Raw genomic sequence first — 23,335 nt, 5'->3', positions numbered from 1 at the left:
GATTGAAATTTCATAGGGTATTCTATCTCTCCGCGGCTTGCGTACACGGTACCTTATCTTTCGGCCTTCCACATCACGAAGCGAAGATGGCAGGCAGCCCATCTAGGTCCTCAATCAGTTTATATGTTTCAACCTTGAAGGAAAATATTTCCACTCGGAGCCAAGCATCCTGCCACAATCTATGACATAAAAAAGCAAACTACCTCCCATGTTCACCAACCAGGTCTCACCTCCGACAAAATGCGGTGTTCCACCGATTTCTTTCTTCCCGTATCCCGTCAATTCGTCATTCTTCAACCTGTCCACCACGTGGCACCCGCATCACCCAAAAATCCGCACTCAAGTCTTGTTCTGCACGTAGGAAATCCTCCAATACATACCGGGATAGCCCAATAAACACTCCACCTGGAACTTGCCAGTGGCCCAGCACACACGGGAAAAAAAAGACAAAAAGAAAAAAACCAGTGGATACCTTTTCCTATCCCGAAGAGACGACAAAAAACCAACAACAACAACACAAACTGCTCTATCAAAGCTAGTCCCAACAGAGTTTGAACCACTCCCATTATCTGCCAAGGTCAAGAGCAGAGAACAAAAACACCGGGGATCCACTACCTTTCCCCACCTATTTTTCCAAGCCCAGATTCTTTTCCCTGACCGCTTCTCATTTTCCGTTTAAAGTCTTTTGCCCCGTGCGGCGTGATATCCTGACCGCTCTCTCTCTCGGTCGTTTCTGCTGTGTTGAGTTGATTGCGGGCACTCCAGGTACGCACTAGGTAGGTAAGTGGATCCTTTAGCTCGATGTATTTAGGCTGTATTCATTAGTCTCTATCTGGGTAATCTTAGCCGAGAAAGTGATAGATACAATGTCGATAGAGCGACGACGGCTTGTATACAAACTCGCTGCACTCAGGCTCGGGTTCCTACTTCATTGGGCTGTAGGTGACGGCAGCAGCTGTTCCACAAATCGCGATTCAGGTACATACGTACACTGTACAGGTTGCGCCCCTCTTACTGTAATAGCCGAGATAACCTGCAGTGCCAGACCACAGTAGTAGTCCGTTTGGTCTCACGTTCTTCACGCCGTACGAGCACTATGGAGTATAATAGGTTATAGTATAATATATCTACTAATAGTAGTGACAGTCCCGCAAGCTGAATCACCTGACACCGATATCCAAATACCGCAACTAGCTTCACTTTAAGCTCCCCCACCAAAACTCGCCTTGTGCATATCACCTTTGCACTATATTATAACCTCCAAGGGCCCGTGTTATAGTCGCGTCGATCCTTCACCCAATACTCACGCGCACACACGCACACACGCACACCCAAGAAAAGAAAAAGCAAAAATACATCAGAATCTGTAACTACCCGCCAATAGCGGAAAGTCTAAACCACAACCTCCTTTGAAGTCAGCAGGAGTTTGTGTACAGTTATGACACATCTTACATCTCCTCCTTCCGCGAAAAGACCACGGCAATTACTCAAAGTGTCTTATAAGTTAACTCACTTCTTGACACAGCGACAACTGAAAATGGCTGCACGGTCTCGGATTGTAAGACATCGGGGCGACACTGCCCTCCTGCAGTGTTGAAAAGAAGACAGGGAGGGCAAGGCGACTGATCATGCGGTTTGACCTGTTTAAACTTTGTCTGTGTCTGTCCTACCTAGTCTAGTAGATACTGAGTATCCTTCACTAGTCAGTAACTGCCGGGGTTTACAGCATGACCCCGGCTATTAGGAGGCTTATTCGGTCTCGGGAAGCCGCATCATTCGCATTCCACTAGCGATAGCCTGGAGGCTACGTACCCCAGCCAAATTCGGCGCTTGTCGTACCATTGGTCTGAACAGAAGAGGGGGTCAAAGCTAAAAAGGACCCTTGGAGAAGAATTGAAGAAAGAAAGTTGGTCGATCTTTATGTCTGCCCATGTGCCAAGAGGCTAGAGGCTAGAGCAAGGGGACGGATACGCGCAGCAGAAATGATGATCTGCCATGGTTCTCCTTCTTCTTCTTCTTATCCTCCTTTATCATCATCATCTGCAGCATCCCGTTATCAGCCGTGCCGTACCGGCACAGCAAACCCCGAAGACTGTATAGTGGGGAGATAGAAGACATCGCGTGCATACTTGTGCCGAACTGCCGGTAGGTAGCACAAGAAGAAGGAAAAGCAAGGGAGACCAAAAAAAGGGGGGCGCGGATGAAGAACAGTTGAGAGCCATGTGGCGAATCTGACCTGTCAACAACACAGGTACACTGCTCTGCTGTGTGTTGATGAACTCATGTTTGTTTGACAGCCAAGAAGCGGGCGGCCAAGCACTTCGGTTATTATCATTGCGACAGGATAGTTTGCGTCTCCTTTCCAATCCTTTCAGAAACCCCCCCTGGGCTCTTAGGTTCCTGGCCCCCTGGTTTAGTGTGGAAAAGCTAGAAGCGAGAGTAGAGGCAATCCAATCCGCAAAACCGTGAGAGAGAGAGAGAGAGAGAGAGAGAGAGAGGGAGAGAGAGAGATACGCACAGATCCCCCATAAACCTAACTTGCAAAAGCTATCACAAAAGTACGGAGTTGCCCATGCCATTACTGGCTACGGCGTCTGGCCCGGGCCTTTTTTTTTGCTTTTGATCTTTTTCTTTTTGGGGTTTTCTTTCTTTTTTCTTGACTCGGGTGCCAGCCACATGGCAAACTTAACTGACTCTTGGGCCCTTGGCCTTGGCCAGGTTGGTCATTGGTTGCCTTGACTGAGAAGGTTGAAAACAAGACGCGAGATGCATGGATGGGATGCGATGCGATGGACGAGAGACATTCATTGATGCAAGGAGTTGAACAGTTGCTCGAAAAGAGAAAACCGAGTCTGTCTGACTGACTGATTGACGAACTCACCTTGGAAAAGGGCTTCTCTCTGGGCAGAAATCTCACGGCAAGAGAAAAGCGCAATTGCGACACCACCACCAACGCCACGTACGTATCATCAATTCGAAGCAACAAAGAAACAACAAAAGAGAGAAATTGCCCTAGAACAGCTTCAGAACCAACTGAAACAAGGTCACCCCCCTCCCCTCCCAACCTCCCGGGAACCGCGCGCCACCCAAAACAACCGATTCCAGACTCAGCCTTGCCAATAGTGACTGCAGTGAGGGTCATCGTCATCCCTGTCAGTTTCCATGCTGTTGCTGATTTATTTTATTTTATTTTTACTTCTCTTTCGCGTGGCGGTCAGGGATCTTTTTTTGAGACGGCTTATAGTGGACATGGTTATGGGGCCGGCCGGGCAAAAAGGGTTGTATCGGTGGTTCCGTACCGCGTGTGCACAAGTGTTCTAGAAAACACTATAACCCCATATTCTTTACCTGACCTGGCGCTTACTGTCCATACAGGCTGCCCTGCCCGCTGTCAGTCATGCAGGACTAAGGATCAGGATCTTCCTGCCGGAGAGTTCGCGAGGGTTAAGAGGCGAGCAATCGGCCCCCTTCCTTGCTCTCTTTCTTTCTTTTCGGTGCCCAGGCAGAAAGGAGCTGACGTAAACCGAAGTCTTCCTTGTCTGCTCCACCCAGAATCGGTAGATAAAGGTAATGCGATAGCTGTGCGTTGCGTGAACAAAGAATCTGCTGGAGACCATCGATATACGAAGTTCAACAGAATCAATTGCAGTGATTATGTAACTGCGACAAGAGGGGCGTCGTCCAGTTTCAGCGCCAGAATGGATAAGTAGAGACAGAAGCGCCCTTACCGCACTTTCAGTCGGCTGTTGATCCACTCTTTTCTCAGAAACTCCAGTTTGGGCCCTCGGCCCCCCTCAGACTCTTCCCGAAGCAGTAACGAAGCGATTACGCCATTCCCAGGGCCCTCCCTCATGGCTCACCGCTTCGTGAGAGAAAAGTGTGGAGCTCTTGGGATAGGTCACAAGATGCGATAGAAAGATCTGATCTTGACTGACCCTAGAATACTATCTGGCCAGGTTTTTGATTCTCCTTTTTCCTTCTCCCGTCCCGCAGTAATGGTTACGTAGTAGGCAACCGCATACTCTATCACTGGAGTCCGTGTGATACTGCAGTGGCTATTCATTACTGCCTAATTGACTCATGGCAGAAACAATTCGAAAGGAGGAGGGATGGCTTTTGACTTGCTGTAGGTTTGCTGTCTGGGGCTTCCTGTCAGATGCAATCCTGCTGCGATCAGACCGTCGCACTTCATTATAGCTCGGTCGCATTAGCCTCGCCCAGATGAGCCTCAAGATTGACGGAGCGGCAGAAGGAAGAAACCAAGACCCCAACAGGATCCGACACCTGTTTCAGCCCGTCTGGCCTTTTGGTTCTCAGGCTACGCGCCGAGTTCGTCCGAAATGGTGTGAGATTTGCGCCCAAGTCACATCCAGTTTGATGGTAGAAATAGACGAGACTACGACAGACAGAGTGCATTGGGGTTGGTCCAATCTTTCCTTAGTGGCTCTCTAGCAGGAATCAGGATCCCGGCCACGCTGGGCAAGAGGGTGGTTCCCAACAGTTTGACAATGTGTGTGTGTGTGTGTGATGGATTGATATGGGGCTGGTGGATAGAGAAATCCTTGATAGCAGGATGTGATATATCTCAAGGGGACGATCCTTGATATGTATGTCATAACGGTAGTGCTGTACGTACCCCCGTTGACAGATGTGATGGGGAACAATAACGTACGACACTGGAGTCGCGGCGGGCTAAGGGTGAGCTTTTTCGGACCGGCTGTAACACGGATGGATATGAGCAACGAGCGCCCGACGGAGGGCGACACCAGATGGAACAAGACATCAGCCAATGATGGCAGGCAGATGATCCCAAGTCTTGCCCAAAATGTGAAGACTCTAAGACGTAAGTCAGAGCATTGATGGATCGTAAGAGGTTGATGGCTTGAGGCCGAAACGGCTGACAACAGCCAAGCCTGTCTGAGCAACCCAGACAAACTAAACCCAGCCGCCAGCTCTTCTCCACGTGTGTCCACGTGGAACGGCATGGGGTCTCGGCTAGGACAGGAAGAAGACGCTTCGAAGAGTCATGGAAAAAGCGGGAGACAGTCATAAGCAAGGGAAGCATCAGCATCAATATTAGATAATAAGACTTAAATCCTGGTGGGATCGAGAATACGAGCAGGCTGGCCGACACAGCCACACGGGAAGCTCATCCCCACTGTTTGTCCCTCGTTGTTCCCTTGTGATTGGGGATAGAGGCTGTTTGACGACGACTGATCCGCGATCGCCTTATTATTGAGGCAGGCAGGCAGGCAGAATCGAGGTGAGATTAAACCAGCAGATCGTCACAGATATGGACCGGAGATACACACATCTCACATGCCGCACATCAAATAGCCAGGATGGACCACAGATGCTAGATCACATTCCCCCAGATACTAAGCAAGAGACGTCGGCCTGAGGCTCCATTGAACAAGTATTGATCGGCGTCAGGGAAAGTGCTTGGTTCGCTTGGTCCAGTTCAGAGCAACAAAGTTTGGGCTTGAGCGGATACCCACGTGGGATGGAAGGGCATCTACTGAGTAAGAGGGCCGGCGGCTCGTCAAATAAACCAATGTGCAATGGTTAACCATCCATGATGATCATTATAAGTCACTGGGGGAGGGAGGGGAATGAGATGGGGGGTGGGTGGTGGGAAGGAAGATCAGTCCAGCACTCCAAATCAACCACCACAAAGGCAGCTCTCAAGACCCAAGTCTGTGATGGCGGCAAGGACACTTCCTACCTACTTGGGTAACTTGCCCAAGACCCAAAATCATGCCAAGCCGCAAAGCTGAATGGGTAGCAGTAGACTAGGTAACAATGGCTGGCCGCAGAGAGCCCGGCTTCCAGCAACATACTGTTTGGTCCTAGTGGCCACACTAGTCTGCGGTGGGCAAGAGTCCTACTGCGGGTGTTCGTGACGAGCCGCCCTGAATGGTTGAATATCGCCTGGGGGATTTCCCGGCTCGGAGCTAATGACTCAATAAATGACGATCGATACTGGATCCCGTCGTATGGCCTGTAATTCTCCTGACCACTGTATCATCATGATTGATGGATGCATACTGTACATTCTGTGTGTGGCTTCTGTCTATAGAGATCCCATAGGAGCGTCCAGGGGAGAGACCATGGCGGATGCCATTCTCCGGCTTGCTGCATATACTGAACAGAGGCAGCTCCCGGGGAGGTTGACTCAGGAAAGTTTTTTAGGCGAGGCCCGGAGGGTCCCATCGTCATATGATAAGAGATAAGTACGAACGGAAGTTCGATGACGAGCGGTACCAATCAACGACCGGAGATAACCCATCGAGCTGACTGACGGTTATTCCATGGCCCATTCAAGGTTGCAGCTAAGGGAAACATGGCAGGCACTATCTCGATCTTGCATCAATAGCAATATAAAGTATGTCCCAGTCGACCGCTGGTGATCGATCTGAAGCCAATTGACCCCAGAATCACAAGTCTGGGACTCTCACAGAAAGCTGGGGATATCTATGTGAAACTGCTGATCATCCGACGTTGCTTTCAAAGCGCCGTGCTGAAAGACCAAGGCGGGTATTCGAACCGTATGGTATGGGACCGGTAAATTGCTGGGAAACGGTTACCGAAGACTATACATACATAGCTACGGACGGAGGTCTCCGACTCCGATTCACTATGCTTTTTTGGTGTTGTGCCTCATGGGCCATTTCAGGGTCCTCCCCTTGCATTAGGAGCATCTGAAGTGAAGTGATGATGAGGAATGAAGCACCCCATGATTATGATTTGACCCAGAGCATTATGCATAATCTCAGGTATCGATCCATCGCCCCCCTTAACCGTTGCTGGCTGTATTCGGAACCATACATCAGTCAGCAGTCCGTCAGCCGGTGGTGTTGCTTTTTCCGGCGTCGCCCGTCACATTGAACTGATTCTTCTGGTACTGACAGGTCAAGGCGGGTAAATACCGGTACTGGTCCAGCCGGAGCCAAAGAAGCCTGACGGACTCTGCAGGGAAGGACGGACTGGCGACAAGGTAAAATTACTGGCTCACTTTCTTTTCTGATCGCCCCAAAGGACGATCCATCCACCTTTTTGCCCTTGGCCCACGTTGTCTGGTGCATGAAACCATCCGCGTGCACGGTGGGTCAAAGACTGACAGGCCTGATTCTTCACACCCCTGGGCGCTGCCTGGGGTCTCACTCTCTCTCTCTCTCTCTGTGTGTGTGTTTTGCTGTTGCGTTGCGCCCTCTCTCACCTTTGTCTGCTACTGCTACCACTACCACTGCCACTGCTCCTCTTTTCCTCAGGTATTGTGATTACTATTGAGTACAGGCAGAAGAATACTATTACTATAACACTGCATACAGCTAAACAATTTAACTACCTAGCTCTCAGCTACCTATTAACTACTTCTACTACTACGTTCGCTCACTCTTCCCTGTTTCCTCTTGCTCACTTCTTCCTTCTCTTCTTCCTCGTCTTCTTCTTCCTCCCCCATTCTCTTCCAACCGTAAGGGATCCATCGGTTACATCCACTTCTTTCACCAAAGCAAGTAATATTTGACTGTTGGTACTGTTACCTACCTAATAGCCAAGCCTCTGCTTTCCTAAAAGAAACAAAAAGAAAAAACAGAAATTAAAATCCCGATTTTACCTTTTGGAGAATTGGCAATTTTGTTTCAAGAATTTAAAATAAAATTGGGTTGGGAAATAATAATCTGTCTGGGTTTCTCTCTCTCCCTTATCCATAACAACACAAACACACACACACCCACACCCACACCCACACCCCTCCACCCTTTCTTCCTCTTTTCCCCCCCCCTTCTTTTTGCCCTTGACCCTCTTTTTTCTTCCTTTCCTTTTCCATTCTTTTTTATTTTTTCTTTTTCTTTTTTCTTTTTCTTTTTTTTTTTTTACTCTAATTTTTTTCCCTGCTCCAACCTTACATAGATACATACAATCCCCCCCTCTTCTTCTCCTCCCACTCGCCTGGTTCGCACTATTCAATGCCAACCATATCCTCTGTCCCCCTCAACCAAGGCTCCCCTCCTTCCTCACACCTTCATTACCCTCAGCCTCCCCGATCTTCTGCCGTACCTATTCCGGTTCCCTCCTCCCCGGATCACAATCGCAGTCGCACTTCCTCTTCTGCTGCTTCTACTGCCCTTCAGAACTCCGCGCCCGCCGCAGTTCCCGCTCTCTCCCATTCCGCCACAACAACCAATATCACTACTACCACCACCACCGCCGCCGCCGCCGGCGCAGTCACTTCTTCAACCACCACTCCGCCCTTCTCAACAGGTTTGACAGGCTCGGTAATTGGATCAATCTCTCGTCGCAATCGGCGCTCGTTTGCTGCGTTGGCCCGGGAGAAGACTTCTAGTGCTCTTGCGAATCTATCAGCCATCGGAAGCCCCAGCTACCCACTAAGGCCTTCGGCATCTTCTGGAAGCCTTTCCAAACACTCGCGCAAGGCTTCGCAGGTCAGCATCAGCGACCTGCCCGGTGGTACACCCTTGACTCCGCCATTGTCGGATAGCAGCACCAGCAGCGAACAATCCAGCCCTGCGTCCACCGACTACGCCACCAACCGCGTGTTCCCGGCTGTGACTGACCAGTCGACAAACGCCGTCGATAGACGTCGTCACACCATCCAGCGAATTCCTTCCCCCCTCGAACAACTACCGGAGATCGACTCTCCCAGCACTCCCGCCAAAATGCATCAAACATCCTCGAGATTGTTGCGTATGACGGAAGATGACCGTCCATTCACCAAGGTAAGATTTGCTCGAAACGCGCGCTAAGTGTCCCCTCAGAGCTTTCAGGAATTTCCAAAAATTAACGGCAACCAATTTAGGATTTCATGGACTTGTTTTCGACCTTGATGGTCAGTTTGAAATTGGATTCGCATCGTGTACGATTCACCAAATATGATCACTCGTTCACATCGGAAGAGGCCATCAACAACCTGGGATCTCTTAAGTTTTCCCAATCCAACCGCATGCCGGACCCGAAAGATCCCTCCCGTATCGTCACTACCACCACAACCACCACGTTCTCCATGGCAAAGGAAATGGCCCGCTCAGTATGTCAGCGCTTCGTGGACGCTCGTTTCATTGAATCTGTGGATGGAAAAGCATCGCAATTGTTTCCCCTCAAGGGCGCACTGTATCAGCTCACTCCCAAGGGCATCAATATTCTGCAAAGATTTTGCCAGCGCAACGGTATCACTGCGCGTCATGTGATCGATGTGTTGGAGTCACCGCGCAACACAATGCAACTTGTCAATTTGGAACGCGATTCTGAGACCGACAAGCTGTCACACGATCGAGCGACCATCGAGGTCATTTTCCGCCGCTTTGCTGGACAGGATGGCCCCAATGTCAAGAGCAGCATCTCGACTTCTGATTCTGATTCATTGAGCGATTATTCGAACGGATTGGTAGGCGTGAAGATGGCCAAGGAGCGCAAGATCAAGGACAAGATTTTTTCCAACACTTTTACTGGCAAGGCTGCGGTCGACTGGTTGATGGACTGTTCGACTACCATTGAGCGTCGGGAAACGGTTCTTATTGCTGAGCTTTTTGTCAAGTACGGGTTGATCATGATGCTGCAAGAAGACCAATTCATCAACTTGCCCGACGACTCGATAGCTACGTTCCAACCCTCGAAGAACGCTATTTACGGAATTACCGAACGCGGTCAGCGAGTATGCGGGTGGATTGCACGGGACAAGGCTCGTGACACTTCGATGTACGACAGTCGGGGTATCCCACGAGACTCGAACAACGCGCGGTTGAACCACATCCTCCACGATCCTGCTTTGCGACTTCTGTTCCGTGAATTCCTGCGCTTCTCGCTCTGTGAAGAGAACCTGTCTTTCTACCTCGACGTGTCTGAATTCACCTCGGCTTACCATAAGGCGGAGAAGGTTGGCACATTCAGGAAGCCCGATTCTGTACGGGAGACTTTGGCTGCGGCATACGGTAAGCTTCCTTCTCCATGTCTGTCTGACTGGTGATTCTAATATGTGCAGGTCTGTACAACGCGTTTCTGGCCCCTGGCTCGCCATGTGAGCTGAACATCGATCACGCCCTGCGGAACAGTCTTGCCAGCCGCATGACCAAGGCAGTGGGAGACGACGAGTCCATGCTCAAGAGTCTTCAAGAGGTGGTACACCTATTTGAGATGGCACAAACGTCTGTTTTTAAGTTGATGTCAAGCGTAAGTCTGACCGATTCCTGGCGGTCACGAATCACGTCTAACACCTCGCAGGACTCCGTTCCCAAGTTTCTTCGCGATCCCAAGTGTGCTAGCATCCTTCAGGAGCACGATGTGGATTTGATTGGTGCCCCGCGGTCTTACTCTCCAACTCCGGCTCCGGTACCGGAGCGGTCGGCAAGCCGCTCGGCGCGTCCTTGAGACATGAGACGTACCTTGAAAATGGATCAACGTGGGGCTACACTATTTCCTACCTCATCGTTGTCCTTGACGCCAAAAACTGTTCTTGGACGCAATGCCAAGACGGCAATGCACCGGGACCATGGAGTCCAGTGCGTTCTGGAAGATCGCCAGATATGATGAATTCTGGGTCGGCACGGTCTCGCGAGACACGGACCGACCAGCAAAAGTGACTCCAACAACCGTACCCGGGGCCTGCTACTTTTGAACCTTTGACTTGACACGACATGATTATACGTTATGCGTCTCCGACTTTTCTTTATTTCTCTGCATGATCGAGCCTTTGTCCCATCCACAGACGGCAGGAGGTTATCCTCTTGGGCTTCCAGATCATCCGATCTAATCCGTTCATCACGACCGATGAGTGAAAAAGATGTTTAACGATCAATGGATCATGTGATAGAGATGCTGGGAACCAATTTTCCTATTCTTCTAATCAATTTCCTTTGTCCCTGTTTCCTTTACCCCTTATCCTTTTTTCTTTCTGTCGAACTCGAAGAAGAGAAGGCTGAAACACACCGCCAGTATTCCAGCATTAGAGAGGCGTTTTTTACCCCATATTTCTCCTTTCATCTCTTGCATATGCATTTTCGTTTACTTCTTGCTTCTTTCTCGATAAAATCGATTGATTGATCGACCGATTGATTCATGTGTGTGTATGCCGTCATATGTCCCCTATCCTTGTTCTTCTTTCTCTTTCTCTTTTTTTGTCCGCTGCCTGCATCATTGAAAGCATACTTGATCTGCATTTTCAAGGGTTTTTCTTTCTGCTTATTCTTGTTGCGCGCCATATCCAGCGATTGAGTTATGTGTGTATGTACATGTGTGTCATGTCCCGATTCTTGCTTGTCCGCCCGCTCTGTGATTGCCAAGTGGAGCGAGACTTTCTTTTCTCTTACTACCTAGTCAAATTACTACTTATTCTTCACCATCCGGAGAATACTTATCTCATATTCTTTGTAGATGATTGATAAGCCATCGACCTGTCGACATGTAGACCTTACCTATGAGTGAGTGTAGCGGAGCACATATCTGGACTCAACCCCATATCGAGACGTACTGTATAGACCCCACGGCTACCTCCCCGGGCCTCTCGAAATACTAGGTAGGTAGAACGGTAACAATCCCGATCCCCTCCCCTCCCCTCCCCTCCCCTCCTCCATTTACAACCCCAGAACAAAAGAGTGTAGGAAAGCAAAGCAACAGCGCCGTGAAGAAACAAACAACCGCCGAAAACCACATGGCCGACACGTGGGTCGCGCACGAGGTGCGAAGAAGGCCACACGGCACGGGGAACCAACCAACCAATCAACCAACCAACCAACCACACCTCACGGCCTACTTGCTTGCTTGAAGGTTGCTTGGCCAGGGTCACTAGGTAGGCTGCTCGCCCCTGCTGCCATCCAGGACCCTGGGCGGCATGGCAATGGGCATGTGCCATGCCCATTGTCATTTGTACGGTACTGTACGCCGTAGTTACCATGCACACTGTGAACTGTGCATCAGGGGACTTAGTCAGCTATGTTGCCTATGTTATCCTTTCCTTCACAACTAGTTATTTACTATCTACCTTAGGTTATTCACTACCTAGGTATTCATCAACTTTGAGCCGTGCAGAGAGTCGACTGAATCAACGAATGATAAGACAAGAATGACGAACTATTCAGTATCGTGATAATACAGGTGACAGCCACAGGAAAACAGACCAAGAATACAGCAACAACACGCCCTGCTGATCACTCATAGAAAGATGAAGAAAAGAACCATTTACACCGGATAGCGATAGCAAAAGTTTTCTCAAGAACGGGTACAGATGAGAAAGGCCATAGGATTCCCGAACGAGGATTTTATACACATTATTCTATCCCAAGAAAAAAAAAAAAAAGGTAAAAGAAAGGGAGAAGGGGGTGGGGGTGGGGTTTGTTTCAGACGGAGTTCGCTCGAGGCGATGGATGGATGGATCGATTGAGTGTACTTTGTATATGCTGCTGACGCTGATAACGGTAGCATGCATGCATGGCTCGAGTACCGAGTTGAGGGATCTCATACACACCATCCGATGACCACGTCTCAAAATCGAGGCGTAACAAGAATTAGGGTTGAAACGTCCTTTGTTTCAAGATATCAAGCAGCGTGGTGCCTGTCCGGACGTCTGTCCCATCCGCCCACCTGCATGCATAGAACATCTCCCAAAATCGAGGATTCTCCCTGAAACTTGCAAGAAAGATGATGATTGACGATGAGAGAGATAAGACAGTAAGCCTCCTCCCCCCCCTCTCAAAGAAGAAAACCCCATATCATAGGTTATTTCGCACCCCACCCTCTCAATCGCATGCCTTCCTCAATTGCCGACCAAATGCCCTCGACAACCTCCCGATCTCTCCACCGCCCGGTGCCATTCACACCGCCCTTCTCATCCCATCTCTCGACCGAGAAGCTCTGCACCCCGCGGCCCCAATTGCGCACCTCCCGCGGACTGTCCTCTCCGCGCCAGCCCACGTAGATACCGGTGGCGTGCTTGAACAATTCCGGCGGCGAGGTCCACTTGTAGGACTTGAACTGCCAGGTCTGGCCCGTCGTGAACACGGCCACGAGGCGGTTCCAGTAATCCGGGCGGAAGTTGGCGGTACTGTCCACCAAGATGAAGCGGGTGGGTTTGCGCGAGGTCGAGGAAGCCGCACTGGGCCGGAGGAGGGATGTACTGGAGGAGCTATCTTGCAGACGAAGGGGACGGGAGATATAGAGAAGGTTGCTGTTTGTACCAGTGGCGAGCGTAGGGTGGTCTGGCGGGATGAACACGCCCTCCTGGAGGAACGAGCGCACGTTGGACATGCGGATAAGCGACGACGCCGACGGCGAAAGGAGGATGATCGGATCTTGCGTCTTGGAGCTGCTCTTGCCGCTACGGGGTTGCGAGAGTCCGGCGGACGGCGTAGGCACGGGTACCATGGAGGAGGACGTCGGCTTGCTGCCGGGCTTGGTGACTCCAGCGGGATACTGACCCGTTCGTGATGACCGATTGCGGCCGAGGATGGACTCGGCGACTTTGCGAACATGGGAGAAATCCTGCAAGACCACCCAGATAAACGATCAGCGATTGCCACGAACTAGAACCCCTCCCCGGATATGAAGGGCCCCGGTTCGACGGAAGCAAATGGAAATAGGACTCACCGTCGGCTTAATCCCCCTCAAGACACTATTCCGATCCCCCATCTTCCTCTCTCCATCGTAGATCTCCTGTAATCTGGGATCGATCGTCTTAGGCGCCCTACCACCATGCTGCTGTGCAGCTCCGGCAGCAGCAGCAGCTCCTGCGCCCGTCGCACCAGCGACACCCCCGATGCCACTTCCACTCGGCACCACAGCGACACCACCCGCAGCCCCAGATGCAATGTTCGCCGAGGCCTGAGTCTGCGCGCCCGCACTTCCCTCCGCCGCGGCGGCAGCGGCGGCCGCTGCTGCTGCTGCTGCCTCGGCCGCCTTCGCCGCCGCCTCCCCCTCCAGGGGCTTGATATACTCGCTTTCCTCCGACGCACCCTCCAGCCACGTCAACAGATCCAATCGCTCGACGAACACCAGGTTGTGAACCTTTTCCTCCGGCGCGGAGGGATCATCCGTCGTCTTCTTCTCCTTGAGGGCCTGGTTCAGCCCCTCCGCTTCGGCAATGTACTCCGGGATCGCGACATCTTTCTTCAACCACGCGAAGAAGATGCTGCGGAGGTCGACGGGCTCACCCGTTGTGCTGGACACGAAGCGTGTCGGGGTGTTGAGGGGGATCGTCTGTGGGCTCGTGGGGTGGGGGAAGTAGAGGTGAGTGGCTTTGGCGAGGTCGAGGTCGGTTTCTGTGGGCTGCTCGGCGGGGGAAGACGACGTTGTCGGTGTTGGGGGGTTATTGGAGAGGAGGGACTGGCGGAGGGCGAGGAGAGGGTCTGAGCTGGGTAAATTGGTCGCCATTGTGAATCCGAGTGGTTTTATGGCGATGGCGATGGTGATGGTCGTGCGTCGGTGTAGTTTGAGGGTGTGGAATCCTGGCTGGAAGCTACCGCAATTCACAACCAAGTTCCAATTCAGACCTGAAGATAGTTTGATGTCGCCGCGGAGGAGAACGGCAGAGGAAAAAAAAAGAGGGAGAAAAGAGAGAAAGTGGAAGTGTTACAGCGCAGCTGGATGTTGAAGGGAAGCTTCAGTTGAGCGACTTTCTCAATGCGCGCGCACGGAGCACGTGATTTGAACTCCGGAGGTTGGGGAAAGTCTGGCCAACTGGCAGCCCAGTCAGTGACTGTTGTATCTCTTTTACGTTGCACAACAGTAAGACCAAGTTGATTCCTATCATCTAATCTTTGAAGCTTCCTTCAAAGATCTCGCACCTATTTCTCACCTCCGATCCCCCTCAATAGTGCAGTGACACCCGTAAATAAGATCGCCCCGTAATCGGTTGCATACACCGTAAAACCCCCCCCCCCCCACCAACGGCACCTGCAACAAATCCTCATTCAAGGGCCTAATGATCACGCACTCAACACCCCTCCCCCAGCTAGGAGTCCAAGACAGATACCGTCTCCAACGAGGACATCTCCCGTTCAATCTGCGTCCAGACACCGGACCAGGCCCCTATGCAGTCAGTGTACCTTGTGATAATGACAAGAGTGACGCAAAAAGGGTTTAACACCATCGACGGCTCGGGTATAGCATGTCTCATTTCGTACTAAGCCATTGAAGTTCGAATGGGGCGAGTTTCTGGCAATGTAGAAGGACAGAAACAATGGAGTGAAGGTGCAGAGGGAGTAAGTCTATCCCGCAATGTGCTTTTCATCGCAAGTTGCAAAACAGTTGCTCAGACTCCTGGCTTGAGAGTAGACCATAGCATTTAGGTCAACATCAAGGACAATAGATTCTTGGGTAATCGCATCTAGACTATCGAAACCCACACAAGCAGGAAGGCATCATAAAATCATCACTCATAATCACAGCGGAATACCCAAAGTCTCCTTTATATCCTCCCCTCTCAACCACTTCTCCATGGCCTCATACATGCCCCGGAACTTATCATTATCCTTCATCGTCGGCAAGTCCAACTTGATCTTATGGCCCAGACGGGCTTGCGCCGCGCCCAGATACCGATACCCGTAGGGGTAAGGCTTGAGTTCCTCGACGGAGAACTCAGGAACATTCTTGCCATCCACGGGCAGGATCTTATCCTTTTCGTAGAACAGACGCTTGTAGTGCACCTTCCAGCCCGCGGGGTCCTTCTGGCACCACATGATAAACCGGCAGTCGCATTCGACGTCACACTCGACCCCGTCGAAGTCGAAGCGCTGCGTGATGGTGGCCTTCATCTTGCCCACGGCACGGCCGGTGTCCGGGTTCAGTTCCACCAGCGTGCCGTTCTCGCGGTGCATGATGTGGTCGCCGTTGCGCCGGCCCTTCTTGGAGACTTCGATGAACTCGTCGATGGGCATCCCACCGCTCCATGCTAGCAAGAAAAATGATTGGTTCAGAAAGTGCCGCGAAGAAAGTGGAGAGGAGTTCAAAGGTTTGGTTGGGGGGTCAGTCAAACTAACTTGTGAAGATGTAGGCTTGTTCCGCAAAGCAGTTACGGTAATGGGCCCATTCCGAGGCGTCTCGGTATACCGGCCAGCCTTTGAGAAGCTCGGTAACGCAGAGCCGATCGAGAATCTCGTTGGTGCTGCCGTTGATGTGGCTATGGACGATGGGTTGGGGATCTTCGGCGGTGATGTTCACAACCATGATTGATGATTTCGGGAGATGTCCTGTATGTCTGTCTGTCACATTCTCTGGGTCAGTTGTTGGATTACCATCCCGGCTTATATAGAGTTCCCTGTGACTGCAGTTGTTCCCGAAATCCGACAAAGCTCAATTCGGTCCGCGTCATCATTTCGATCCTCTTCTTGATGTCATTCCATGAGATCAGGCAACCTTGGTCCTTGCCGGTGGAGCTTGCACGCTTCAAGTTCGTTGAGCTTGTTTGGATCCAAGACAAGAACTATACCCTACACAGCGTTAGTGATGCCCAGACTACCCGGCCAGGCGCAGTCTCTACGGAGGCGGAAAAAGTCTTTGCAGGGAAGGCGTGAGAGAGGAATTAATCTTACCCGGCTCGTTGGTGGGTTGGCTCCCCTTGGATTGACTCTCTTAATCCGAAGAGCCAGCATCATGAGGTGGTTGAAAGTGAGACCGGGTAGTCCGGATGTGTTGGTGCTCGAGACTTGATTAGAGCAGAAGAGATACAAAGCAAAGCCAGCAGCATTCATCACCAGATAACTTGCCACTCTCGCTAACAGGCAGGAAATCATGGTTGATAGTGACAATTACGACGAAGACATCGTGTGAAAGCAAACGAAGACGCTCTCATTCCTCATTAAGACCCCGTGGGTCATCAGTCCCAGTTGTCCTGGGTATCAAAGATCCTAACAATAAAAGAGGAGGGAATAAAAGAACACAAGGTGAAGAAATGGAGGAGAAGAAGAAGAAGAAGAAAAAGAAGAAGAAGAAAAATAAAAATAGTAATAAAGACAATCGTGAAGCAGGTACTGCAGATCTTTGACCTAATGGTGTAGGTCGGCCTGAACCCATCCGTGATATCCTTTGCCCATCCCAATCCCAAGAGTATTTACCGGTCCCGCTCCCATTCCAACACGCCCGATACGCCAGTCAAAAACAAATAGATACCCACGACTGAACGCCAGGAAGTCCCGTCCTTTACAGGTCGAAAGAAAAATAGACAATAAATCAGCAGAAACATTGTTGCACAGCACAGTACAGTGGCTCAGACAAGCAGACGAACCGCCAACCGGAGACGCAATCATCATCGCGTGAGTGGGGACAGATGAGAGGCAGGAGTAGGCCCAGGGATATCTTTCATGATCGAATCCTGGGAATGTCTATCGTCACTTTTGTTTCCGTCCATTTCTCCGTGCGCTTTGCTACCGGCCGACATTGTCGGATCAATTGCCGTTGATTCGCGAACCCCAGAAGCTGATGCAGCTGGGGTTGGAGGGAGGATCCTAGGGGCCTGAGCCTGAGTTTTCTCCAACGACGGAGTCGTCTTGGTACCACGCCGAATCATATAGTCACCCAGACTGAGCTTCTTCTTCACAGGGCTGGGAGCAGCCACACTCGACGAGGCGAGTGCAGACAGGGTAGGTTGGGAAGGAGCGTCTCCTGTAGGAGACAACGTCGATACCGCCGCGGACCCAGGGCTAGCAGCGGGTGGGTTGGGGGCGGTGGTCGTGAGAGAAAGAGGAACACGAAGCTCAGGACGACGCTGACCGACTGGGTTCATTGGTATTCGAGCATTATGAGCGGCTGTTGATGGCAGGGGAAATGGCAAAGGCGGCTTGACCATGCCTCGATCTGATGATGGCGAGATCTCGAGGTGCACTTGGTGGGATTTTTGCGAGGGCGAGGGCGAGGGCTGGGTAGACGAATCAACATCCTTCATGTCCGTGTCCTCCTTGTCGCCCGAAACACTAGGGGTTGATGCTGTAAGTGGTTGACCCCCACCGGGAATCAGTGCCCTGGGGGACGAATCTGTGGACATAAGAGGTTCTGCCTGAGGTGACACAGGTTGGGTACTGTTTTCGAAGCGAAGGCGATCGAAATAACATCGTTTTAGCAGGCGTTGTGTCAAGGGCACGAAACTAGGCCGTCGAGATGAGCACGAAGAGGAAGACCCGCCAATAGGGGCGTCGGACTCAGTCTGGATGGCAGAGTCCACATATTGAGGACTACTGAGTGGAGATCGCATGGAAGGTATGCTATGGCTGTTGGACATTTTCCGCGGGGAGCCGTGACGCGCACCAGGCAGCGGCCCAGGCAGTGCACCAGTCGGCGGGGAATGTGACTGACGCTCGCGACCATGAGTGGACTGGCCACTAGCTCGCTTCTTCCTTTTGTTAGTTGTCTGCTGGTCTTGCTCTAGTTGCTGAAATTTCTTCTCTGCGGCCGCGATCTTTCGCTTTTCGCGGGCGGAAAGCTCGGTATCTCCCAACAAATGGTTCTCAGTCGGGTTCTGTAGGGTGGGTGTCAGGTCGCGACTGCGGGTCTGTCCGCGAACGGAATCTGACGCAGAGCGGCTGTCCGCCTGATCATCATCATCAAGAATTTTGGTCGTTTCGCTCCCAGCACGGCTGTTGGCTGTGGGGGAGATGACTGGCTTCGTCTTGGGCTTTTTCCGCTTGAGGTTCGCCTGTTTCATGCTGGCGTCCAAGGATCTAGGGTGCCGCCGGCGATCTACGCTGGCCAGCAAGCAGTTTGAGGACGGTACGCAAGCGCAACCACCAAAATGAGCGAGGACATTGCTGATGCAGATGGCAGCATTGTCCTGGGTACTATCACTCGATTCCTGCTTGACTAGACCATTGGTTGATTCAAACAGCTGAGGGTCCAGATACCACATCGCAGTAATTTCCGAGTCCGGGGCAATGTCCTCTTTCGCGACGAAGCAGAAGTGATATTCCACCTGGTTTGTGATGTAAGTCTTCATCGTCACGTTCGGACGACAAGATCGCCGCACGTAACGGAGAACACTTCCCTCATGACGGCTGTCAATATAGATAGGGAGTTGGGGATGAAAGAACACGAAAGGCTCCGGATGACGAAGCTCCTGCCACCGATTACTAGGATCGAGGCAGTAATCTCGTAGCAATCCAATTTTACCTGTGATCTCGCCGACAATCTCATCCTTCCCTACGCGATCTCTGGTCTTAAGTACTTTCCAGGTCGGATGCTGCCCCTCCATTTCGACACTTGAATCCGTAACCGACTCCGTTGACAAGATTGGCCACCGCGACCGGTCAAGTGATGCCCCAGACCACGTAAAAATGTCCTGCCCGGATCGCCCGTTGGCGATTCGGGCTAGAGCCGTAGGTTCCGTCACCCAAGAAGCCAGATCGGCGGCCAAGGGGAGGTTGACAAATAAATTGCTGTCCATACTCGCGTAGTCGTTGTCATGATCATATAAATGCAGAAATTCGTGCGAGTAGAGTGGAATGGTAGGGCCAGCGGTCTTGATCGGGCTCAGTGACGCTGCAGCACGTTTCCGTGGATCAGGTGGTAGACCTGGAACACCCGAGACAGAGCTAATCGACCCTGAAGCACGGTGATTAGTCTTGACTTTCTTCGTAACGGGCTGATCCCGGGCACCAGATTCCGACCGATGATGGAATCCATTCACATGGTCCCCATGTTCCTTAATCTTTTTCTTATGACTCTTGTTTCCAGATCGCTTAGTTTTCCGGTCACCGCCATCACTCTGCTCCCTGAGGCGTCTCTGTCGTTCGGTTGCACGCCGGCCATCCAGATGACGCGGCTCACAATCAACACAGTTATGCACGTCGGGCACATCTCGACCGTGGTAGTAGCATTCTATGTGCTGCCAAGTTTCGCACCCTTCACAGAAGACCGTGTTTCCATCGTCATCTTCGAATGCGCAGATGCATTTGATGGTATACGGCTCCTCCTCTTCCGGGACGATAGAGTCTGAAACGGTGCCGTTAACGCCAGGCGAGGGCAGCGGGACGGTGACCGGATAAGGGTCCGTGATGGGATGCGTGATGACGACTGGGGAGGTATCTGTCATAATCCGACAGAATACCCCCTCTGAGACCGAAGAAGAGACACGCTGTGGTGGTTCGGGTAGACGAACGACTCGTGGTGGTATCTTGTCACAAAGCAACACGCATATCAACTATACGGGCTGCTCTCTGTGGCCTCGTTTGTATACACACAACTATAGCAGTGACAGGGAATTCCAACGTCAAAGAGCACCACTTAGGTCGCAGAGTAACTAGCCGACAATGTCTCAAATTGGCGAAAATGCAGACAACAGACCACAAGGTACGACTCGGCAGTAAACGACGTTAGGCAAGTTAGGCGTCGAGCACAAGAGGTTATCGGAATAGACTCGAGTCGAGCGTTCGGCAAGGAAAGGGGTTCGAAGGGACGCCTAGTGAAGTCGTAATTCTCGGTGGCGCGTGCGACCGTATGAATGCGAAAGGGAATCGATGATCGGGAGTCGTTGACGGTGGAAAGGCGAACAGGCCACGAATCGCATCGAGAAGAGGCGAGAGATGAGGTGAATGGTCAGGATGAGGACGAGGTAGCAGGGGGCCCAAGCGAATGTGGACGTCGTTAGTAATACTCGAAAGGCAAGGATAAAAGGGGACGAGAGAAGAGCTAGGAGGAGAAAGATGATTAAGATAAAAGAGACGAGTAAAAGAGGTATCGAGAAGGAATAAGCCGGTGAGTGAGAATGAGCAAGAGAGAGGGAGGGAGGGAGAGAGAGAGGGAAGAGAGAGGATGAGAGTGGATCAGAAGGAGGGAGTGCAAGAAAGACAGCAACAGCGAGCGAGAGAACAAGAGAGACACAGAGAGAGAGTGAGAGAGTGAGCGAGAGCGAGAGGCTAAAGCCACGGATGGACCATCCAAGCGGCGCGTCCAAGACCCGGAGAGAAAAAGGAATGGCGTGGAATTTTTCCTCCCACCCGCTTCAAGGACTGGGGGTGGGAAAGTGTGTCAATCGTGACTGGGGGATGAGCGGTGCTCGAAACGGTGCCTTCTTCTTGCTCTTCTCGCTTTTGTTTTATTTTTGTTCCGCGATTTTGACCTCCTAGACTTGTCCTTTTTTAGTGCCCTTTTTTTGTTGAGGGGGAAGGTCGATAATGATCGCGGGCAGAAAGAGGGGGAGAGCACAATTAGTTAGTTAGGTTAGTTAGTGGTGAGCATAACTAGAGAAAGGGACAGATCCGACGACGGGCAGTCCGAGCAATGAACGAATTGCAAGCTGGAACGAGCGACAAGGGAGAGGGGGGGGAGGGAGGGAGAGTAGGCAGGGAGGGGGGAAGCACAGCCTGCCCAGAGCACAGCACCGTGGACACTGCGGCAGGGAAACGGCCAAGTAGTTGGTTGCGAGGCCGGCCGAAAACGAACCCACGTCGCCCCAAACGAAGAAAAGCTCTCTCGAATCTGCCTCCCGGCCTGAGTTCTCAGGCGGACAATCATGGTTGCCTGGAAGCAACCAAGGTGGAGAAATCCCGCTTTGCCGTTCCCGGTATGGAAAGACCCGCTAGGCTCAATCAGGGAAGAGTCGGCGTCCGGGAGCCCCGTCTCTGACACAGTGGGGGAAGGAAATCATGTGAGAGGCGAGTAGAAAGAGGAATGGTGCCGGAGGAACGCAGTAGATCAACCGGGAAGAAGAGAGCAGAAGGGGAGGAGAAGAAGAAGAAGAAGAAGGAGGAGGAGGAGGAGGAGGAGGAGAAGGAAGAGCGGGTGTATAATCGGAACGTGGAGAGGGAACAGGTGAGAGAAAGAAGAGATAGAGATCTTGTTCGGCCGTTTCTCGCCGTCAAATAAAACACTCAAGCAACCAAGGGCGTAGACGGAGGGAAACACTGCAAAGGAAGAGAAAAAGAAAAGAGGAAGAGGGGATAAAACGGACGACAAGGCCTGAATGCACCTGAATGTGGATCATTTTAGCTGCCATGAACATTGTCGGTCAACCTGCCTGTCGTAGTTTCGGGCAAGCAAAACCGCCTAGGACAACTCATGCATGCGTTGCTCATCACGGTTCGTGATCGGGGCCAACGCCAGAACAATAGACTTGTCCGGGGAGTGTACCAGAAGATGGTGACGCTGGAGCTAGAAGGTTAGCTTTGAGGAAAATGTCAGTCTTGTGAACGGGTGATTAGCAATAGAGCAAAGTCAGGGCATGAGCAAGATCATTAAAGTGGCTATTCCCCCATCGCCGTGGGTGGTACTCCAGGCGGCAAAGGGGACGAGGAGCGGCTGCATGCTTGGTCGGGAAACCCGACCATGAACCATGGCAGGGAAGGGCCTCGTTATTAGCTGATAATGGTCAATAGAAGCAGAGAGCAACGGGCACTTCGAGCAGCGGTCATAATAGGTGATATATGGATAAGGCCAGAAGACATCCCAGTCTCTGATATGGGCTAGTTGGGAAGATGTAGGAGAGTGGTGATAAGTAGTGGTAGTGGTAGTGGTGGTGGTGGTGGTGGTGGTGGTAGTCAAAGTGGTGGTGGAAGAGGGTAGGAGTACCTGACAGTAGCCAGGGTTCCCATCATATTTGAAAGGACGGAAAGTCCCAGCAAGGCTGTGTGGTCAGTCATAAGACTTGGGGTGGCGGTTGCAAGGGAAAAGGGGAGAAGAAAAGAATGGGAAGTGCCATAATAAATGGAATGGTCTGTGAGCAGGGAAAATCGTAGGTGTGGAAAAAAATATCCTCTCATGACTGATAGATTACCCATACCCGGTGCGGTGGGTTGGTTTGCACCTGGGCTGGTATCAAGCGTTACCAGGCAGACAGAGAAAGAGCGAGGGGATCGCGAAAGAGAGCATTGGGCAAAAGAATGACTATTATGACAATCCGAGAATATTTGATCTTTCCTCTGATCGTTTGTACTCTCATCATGCTCTTGTCGAAGAAAGTGAAGCCAGACAATGATGGCCATGGATGACAGTCATATTACCTCGCTCACGGGAAAGTCTGACCGCAAGGAGACCGCAAGGAAGAGAGAAATTCCATAATATGGGGGGGATCTTGTGCGGGAGGAGCAGAATAGCAGGACCTAAATAAGCCTGGAGAACAGCCAACAAGCCCAGGAAGGACAATCTAATAGCGTTGTAGTGCCCGCACGCTCTAAGGTCGACCCGGAGCGGTGCGGTGTTGACGAATACTTACAACTTACCAACAGTAGCGGGTAAAATACGTTAGGGGCTGACTGACGGGTTAGTCTGCCAGGCCCGCGCGTGGCGAAACAAAGCACCGCTTCCCCGCAGCTTTGCCGGCTTCAATGCCTCCCAGCCAGCTGCTACCGGCTGCCCCTCCTTAAAATTTATCTAGCGACGGCGCCGACAGACTGTGTAAGACCAG

The 23,335-nt window shown here is 51.6% G+C and overlaps 6 protein-coding genes across 6 annotated transcripts; 1 reads left to right on the top strand and 5 right to left on the bottom strand.

The window, feature by feature from the left end:
- Positions 1-2,523: 2,523 nt before the first annotated feature.
- Positions 2,524-3,271, bottom strand: BO97DRAFT_133989 (uncharacterized protein). Its single transcript, XM_025690063.1, has one exon. The coding sequence runs from the start codon at positions 3,146-3,148 to the stop codon at positions 2,579-2,581; it is 570 nt and encodes a 189-aa protein (XP_025555591.1). The 5' UTR covers positions 3,149-3,271; the 3' UTR covers positions 2,524-2,578.
- Positions 3,272-7,970: 4,699 nt separating this feature from the next.
- Positions 7,971-10,386, top strand: flbA (developmental regulator FlbA; the record flags this gene model as incomplete). The annotated part of the gene is made up of 4 exons (XM_025696151.1): positions 7,971-8,741; positions 8,822-9,950; positions 10,001-10,188; positions 10,240-10,386. 4 exons carry the CDS (start codon positions 7,971-7,973, stop codon positions 10,384-10,386), a joined length of 2,235 nt encoding a protein of 744 aa, XP_025555590.1.
- Positions 10,387-12,320: 1,934 nt separating this feature from the next.
- Positions 12,321-14,411, bottom strand: BO97DRAFT_361312 (CDC73 C-terminal domain-containing protein). Its single transcript, XM_025692408.1, has 2 exons — positions 13,597-14,411; positions 12,321-13,491 (listed from the first exon to the last, which is right to left on the bottom strand). The coding sequence occupies exons 1-2, from the start codon at positions 14,377-14,379 to the stop codon at positions 12,730-12,732; spliced, it is 1,545 nt and encodes a 514-aa protein (XP_025555589.1). The 5' UTR covers positions 14,380-14,411; the 3' UTR covers positions 12,321-12,729.
- Positions 14,412-15,307: 896 nt separating this feature from the next.
- BO97DRAFT_475222 (nuclear transport factor 2 family protein) lies at positions 15,308-16,207 on the bottom strand. Its single transcript, XM_025700388.1, has 2 exons — positions 15,987-16,207; positions 15,308-15,898 (listed from the first exon to the last, which is right to left on the bottom strand). Exons 1-2 carry the CDS (start codon positions 16,171-16,173, stop codon positions 15,390-15,392), a joined length of 696 nt encoding a protein of 231 aa, XP_025555588.1. The 5' UTR covers positions 16,174-16,207; the 3' UTR covers positions 15,308-15,389.
- A 1,044-nt stretch (positions 16,208-17,251) lies between these two features.
- BO97DRAFT_335981 (putative PHD finger and SET domain protein) lies at positions 17,252-20,026 on the bottom strand (the record flags this gene model as incomplete). The annotated part of the gene is made up of 1 exon (XM_025691446.1): positions 17,252-20,026. One exon carries the CDS (start codon positions 20,024-20,026, stop codon positions 17,252-17,254), a length of 2,775 nt encoding a protein of 924 aa, XP_025555587.1.
- Positions 20,027-21,494: 1,468 nt separating this feature from the next.
- BO97DRAFT_402837 (uncharacterized protein) lies at positions 21,495-22,959 on the bottom strand. The gene is made up of 2 exons (XM_025694600.1): positions 22,501-22,959; positions 21,495-22,077 (listed from the first exon to the last, which is right to left on the bottom strand). Exons 1-2 carry the CDS (start codon positions 22,569-22,571, stop codon positions 21,918-21,920), a joined length of 231 nt encoding a protein of 76 aa, XP_025555586.1. The 5' UTR covers positions 22,572-22,959; the 3' UTR covers positions 21,495-21,917.
- Between the last annotated feature and the right edge of the window lie 376 nt (positions 22,960-23,335).

The sequence above is a fragment of the Aspergillus homomorphus genome (genome assembly GCF_003184865.1).
Source record: "Aspergillus homomorphus CBS 101889 unplaced genomic scaffold BO97scaffold_3, whole genome shotgun sequence".
NCBI classification, from domain to species: domain Eukaryota; kingdom Fungi; phylum Ascomycota; class Eurotiomycetes; order Eurotiales; family Aspergillaceae; genus Aspergillus; species Aspergillus homomorphus.
This window is presented reverse-complemented; position numbering and strand designations above follow the sequence as displayed.

Excerpts from the sequence above, each read along its gene's own strand:
- BO97DRAFT_475222 (XM_025700388.1), bottom strand. The coding sequence starts at position 16,173 with ATGGTTGTGAACATCACCGCCGAAGATCCCCAACCCATCGTCCATAGC. Across the intron at positions 15,899-15,986 it reads ACAAGCCTACATCTTCACAA|CATGGAGCGGTGGGATGCCC; the intron begins GTTAGTTTGACT and ends TTTTCTTGCTAG.
- BO97DRAFT_133989 (XM_025690063.1), bottom strand. The coding sequence starts at position 3,148 with ATGACGATGACCCTCACTGCAGTCACTATTGGCAAGGCTGAGTCTGGA.
- BO97DRAFT_402837 (XM_025694600.1), bottom strand. The coding sequence starts at position 22,571 with ATGACTGACCACACAGCCTTGCTGGGACTTTCCGTCCTTTCAAATATG. Across the intron at positions 22,078-22,500 it reads GGAACCCTGGCTACTGTCAG|CGTCACCATCTTCTGGTACA; the intron begins GTACTCCTACCC and ends TTCTAGCTCCAG.
- BO97DRAFT_361312 (XM_025692408.1), bottom strand. The coding sequence starts at position 14,379 with ATGGCGACCAATTTACCCAGCTCAGACCCTCTCCTCGCCCTCCGCCAG. Across the intron at positions 13,492-13,596 it reads TGAGGGGGATTAAGCCGACG|GATTTCTCCCATGTTCGCAA; the intron begins GTGAGTCCTATT and ends GTGGTCTTGCAG.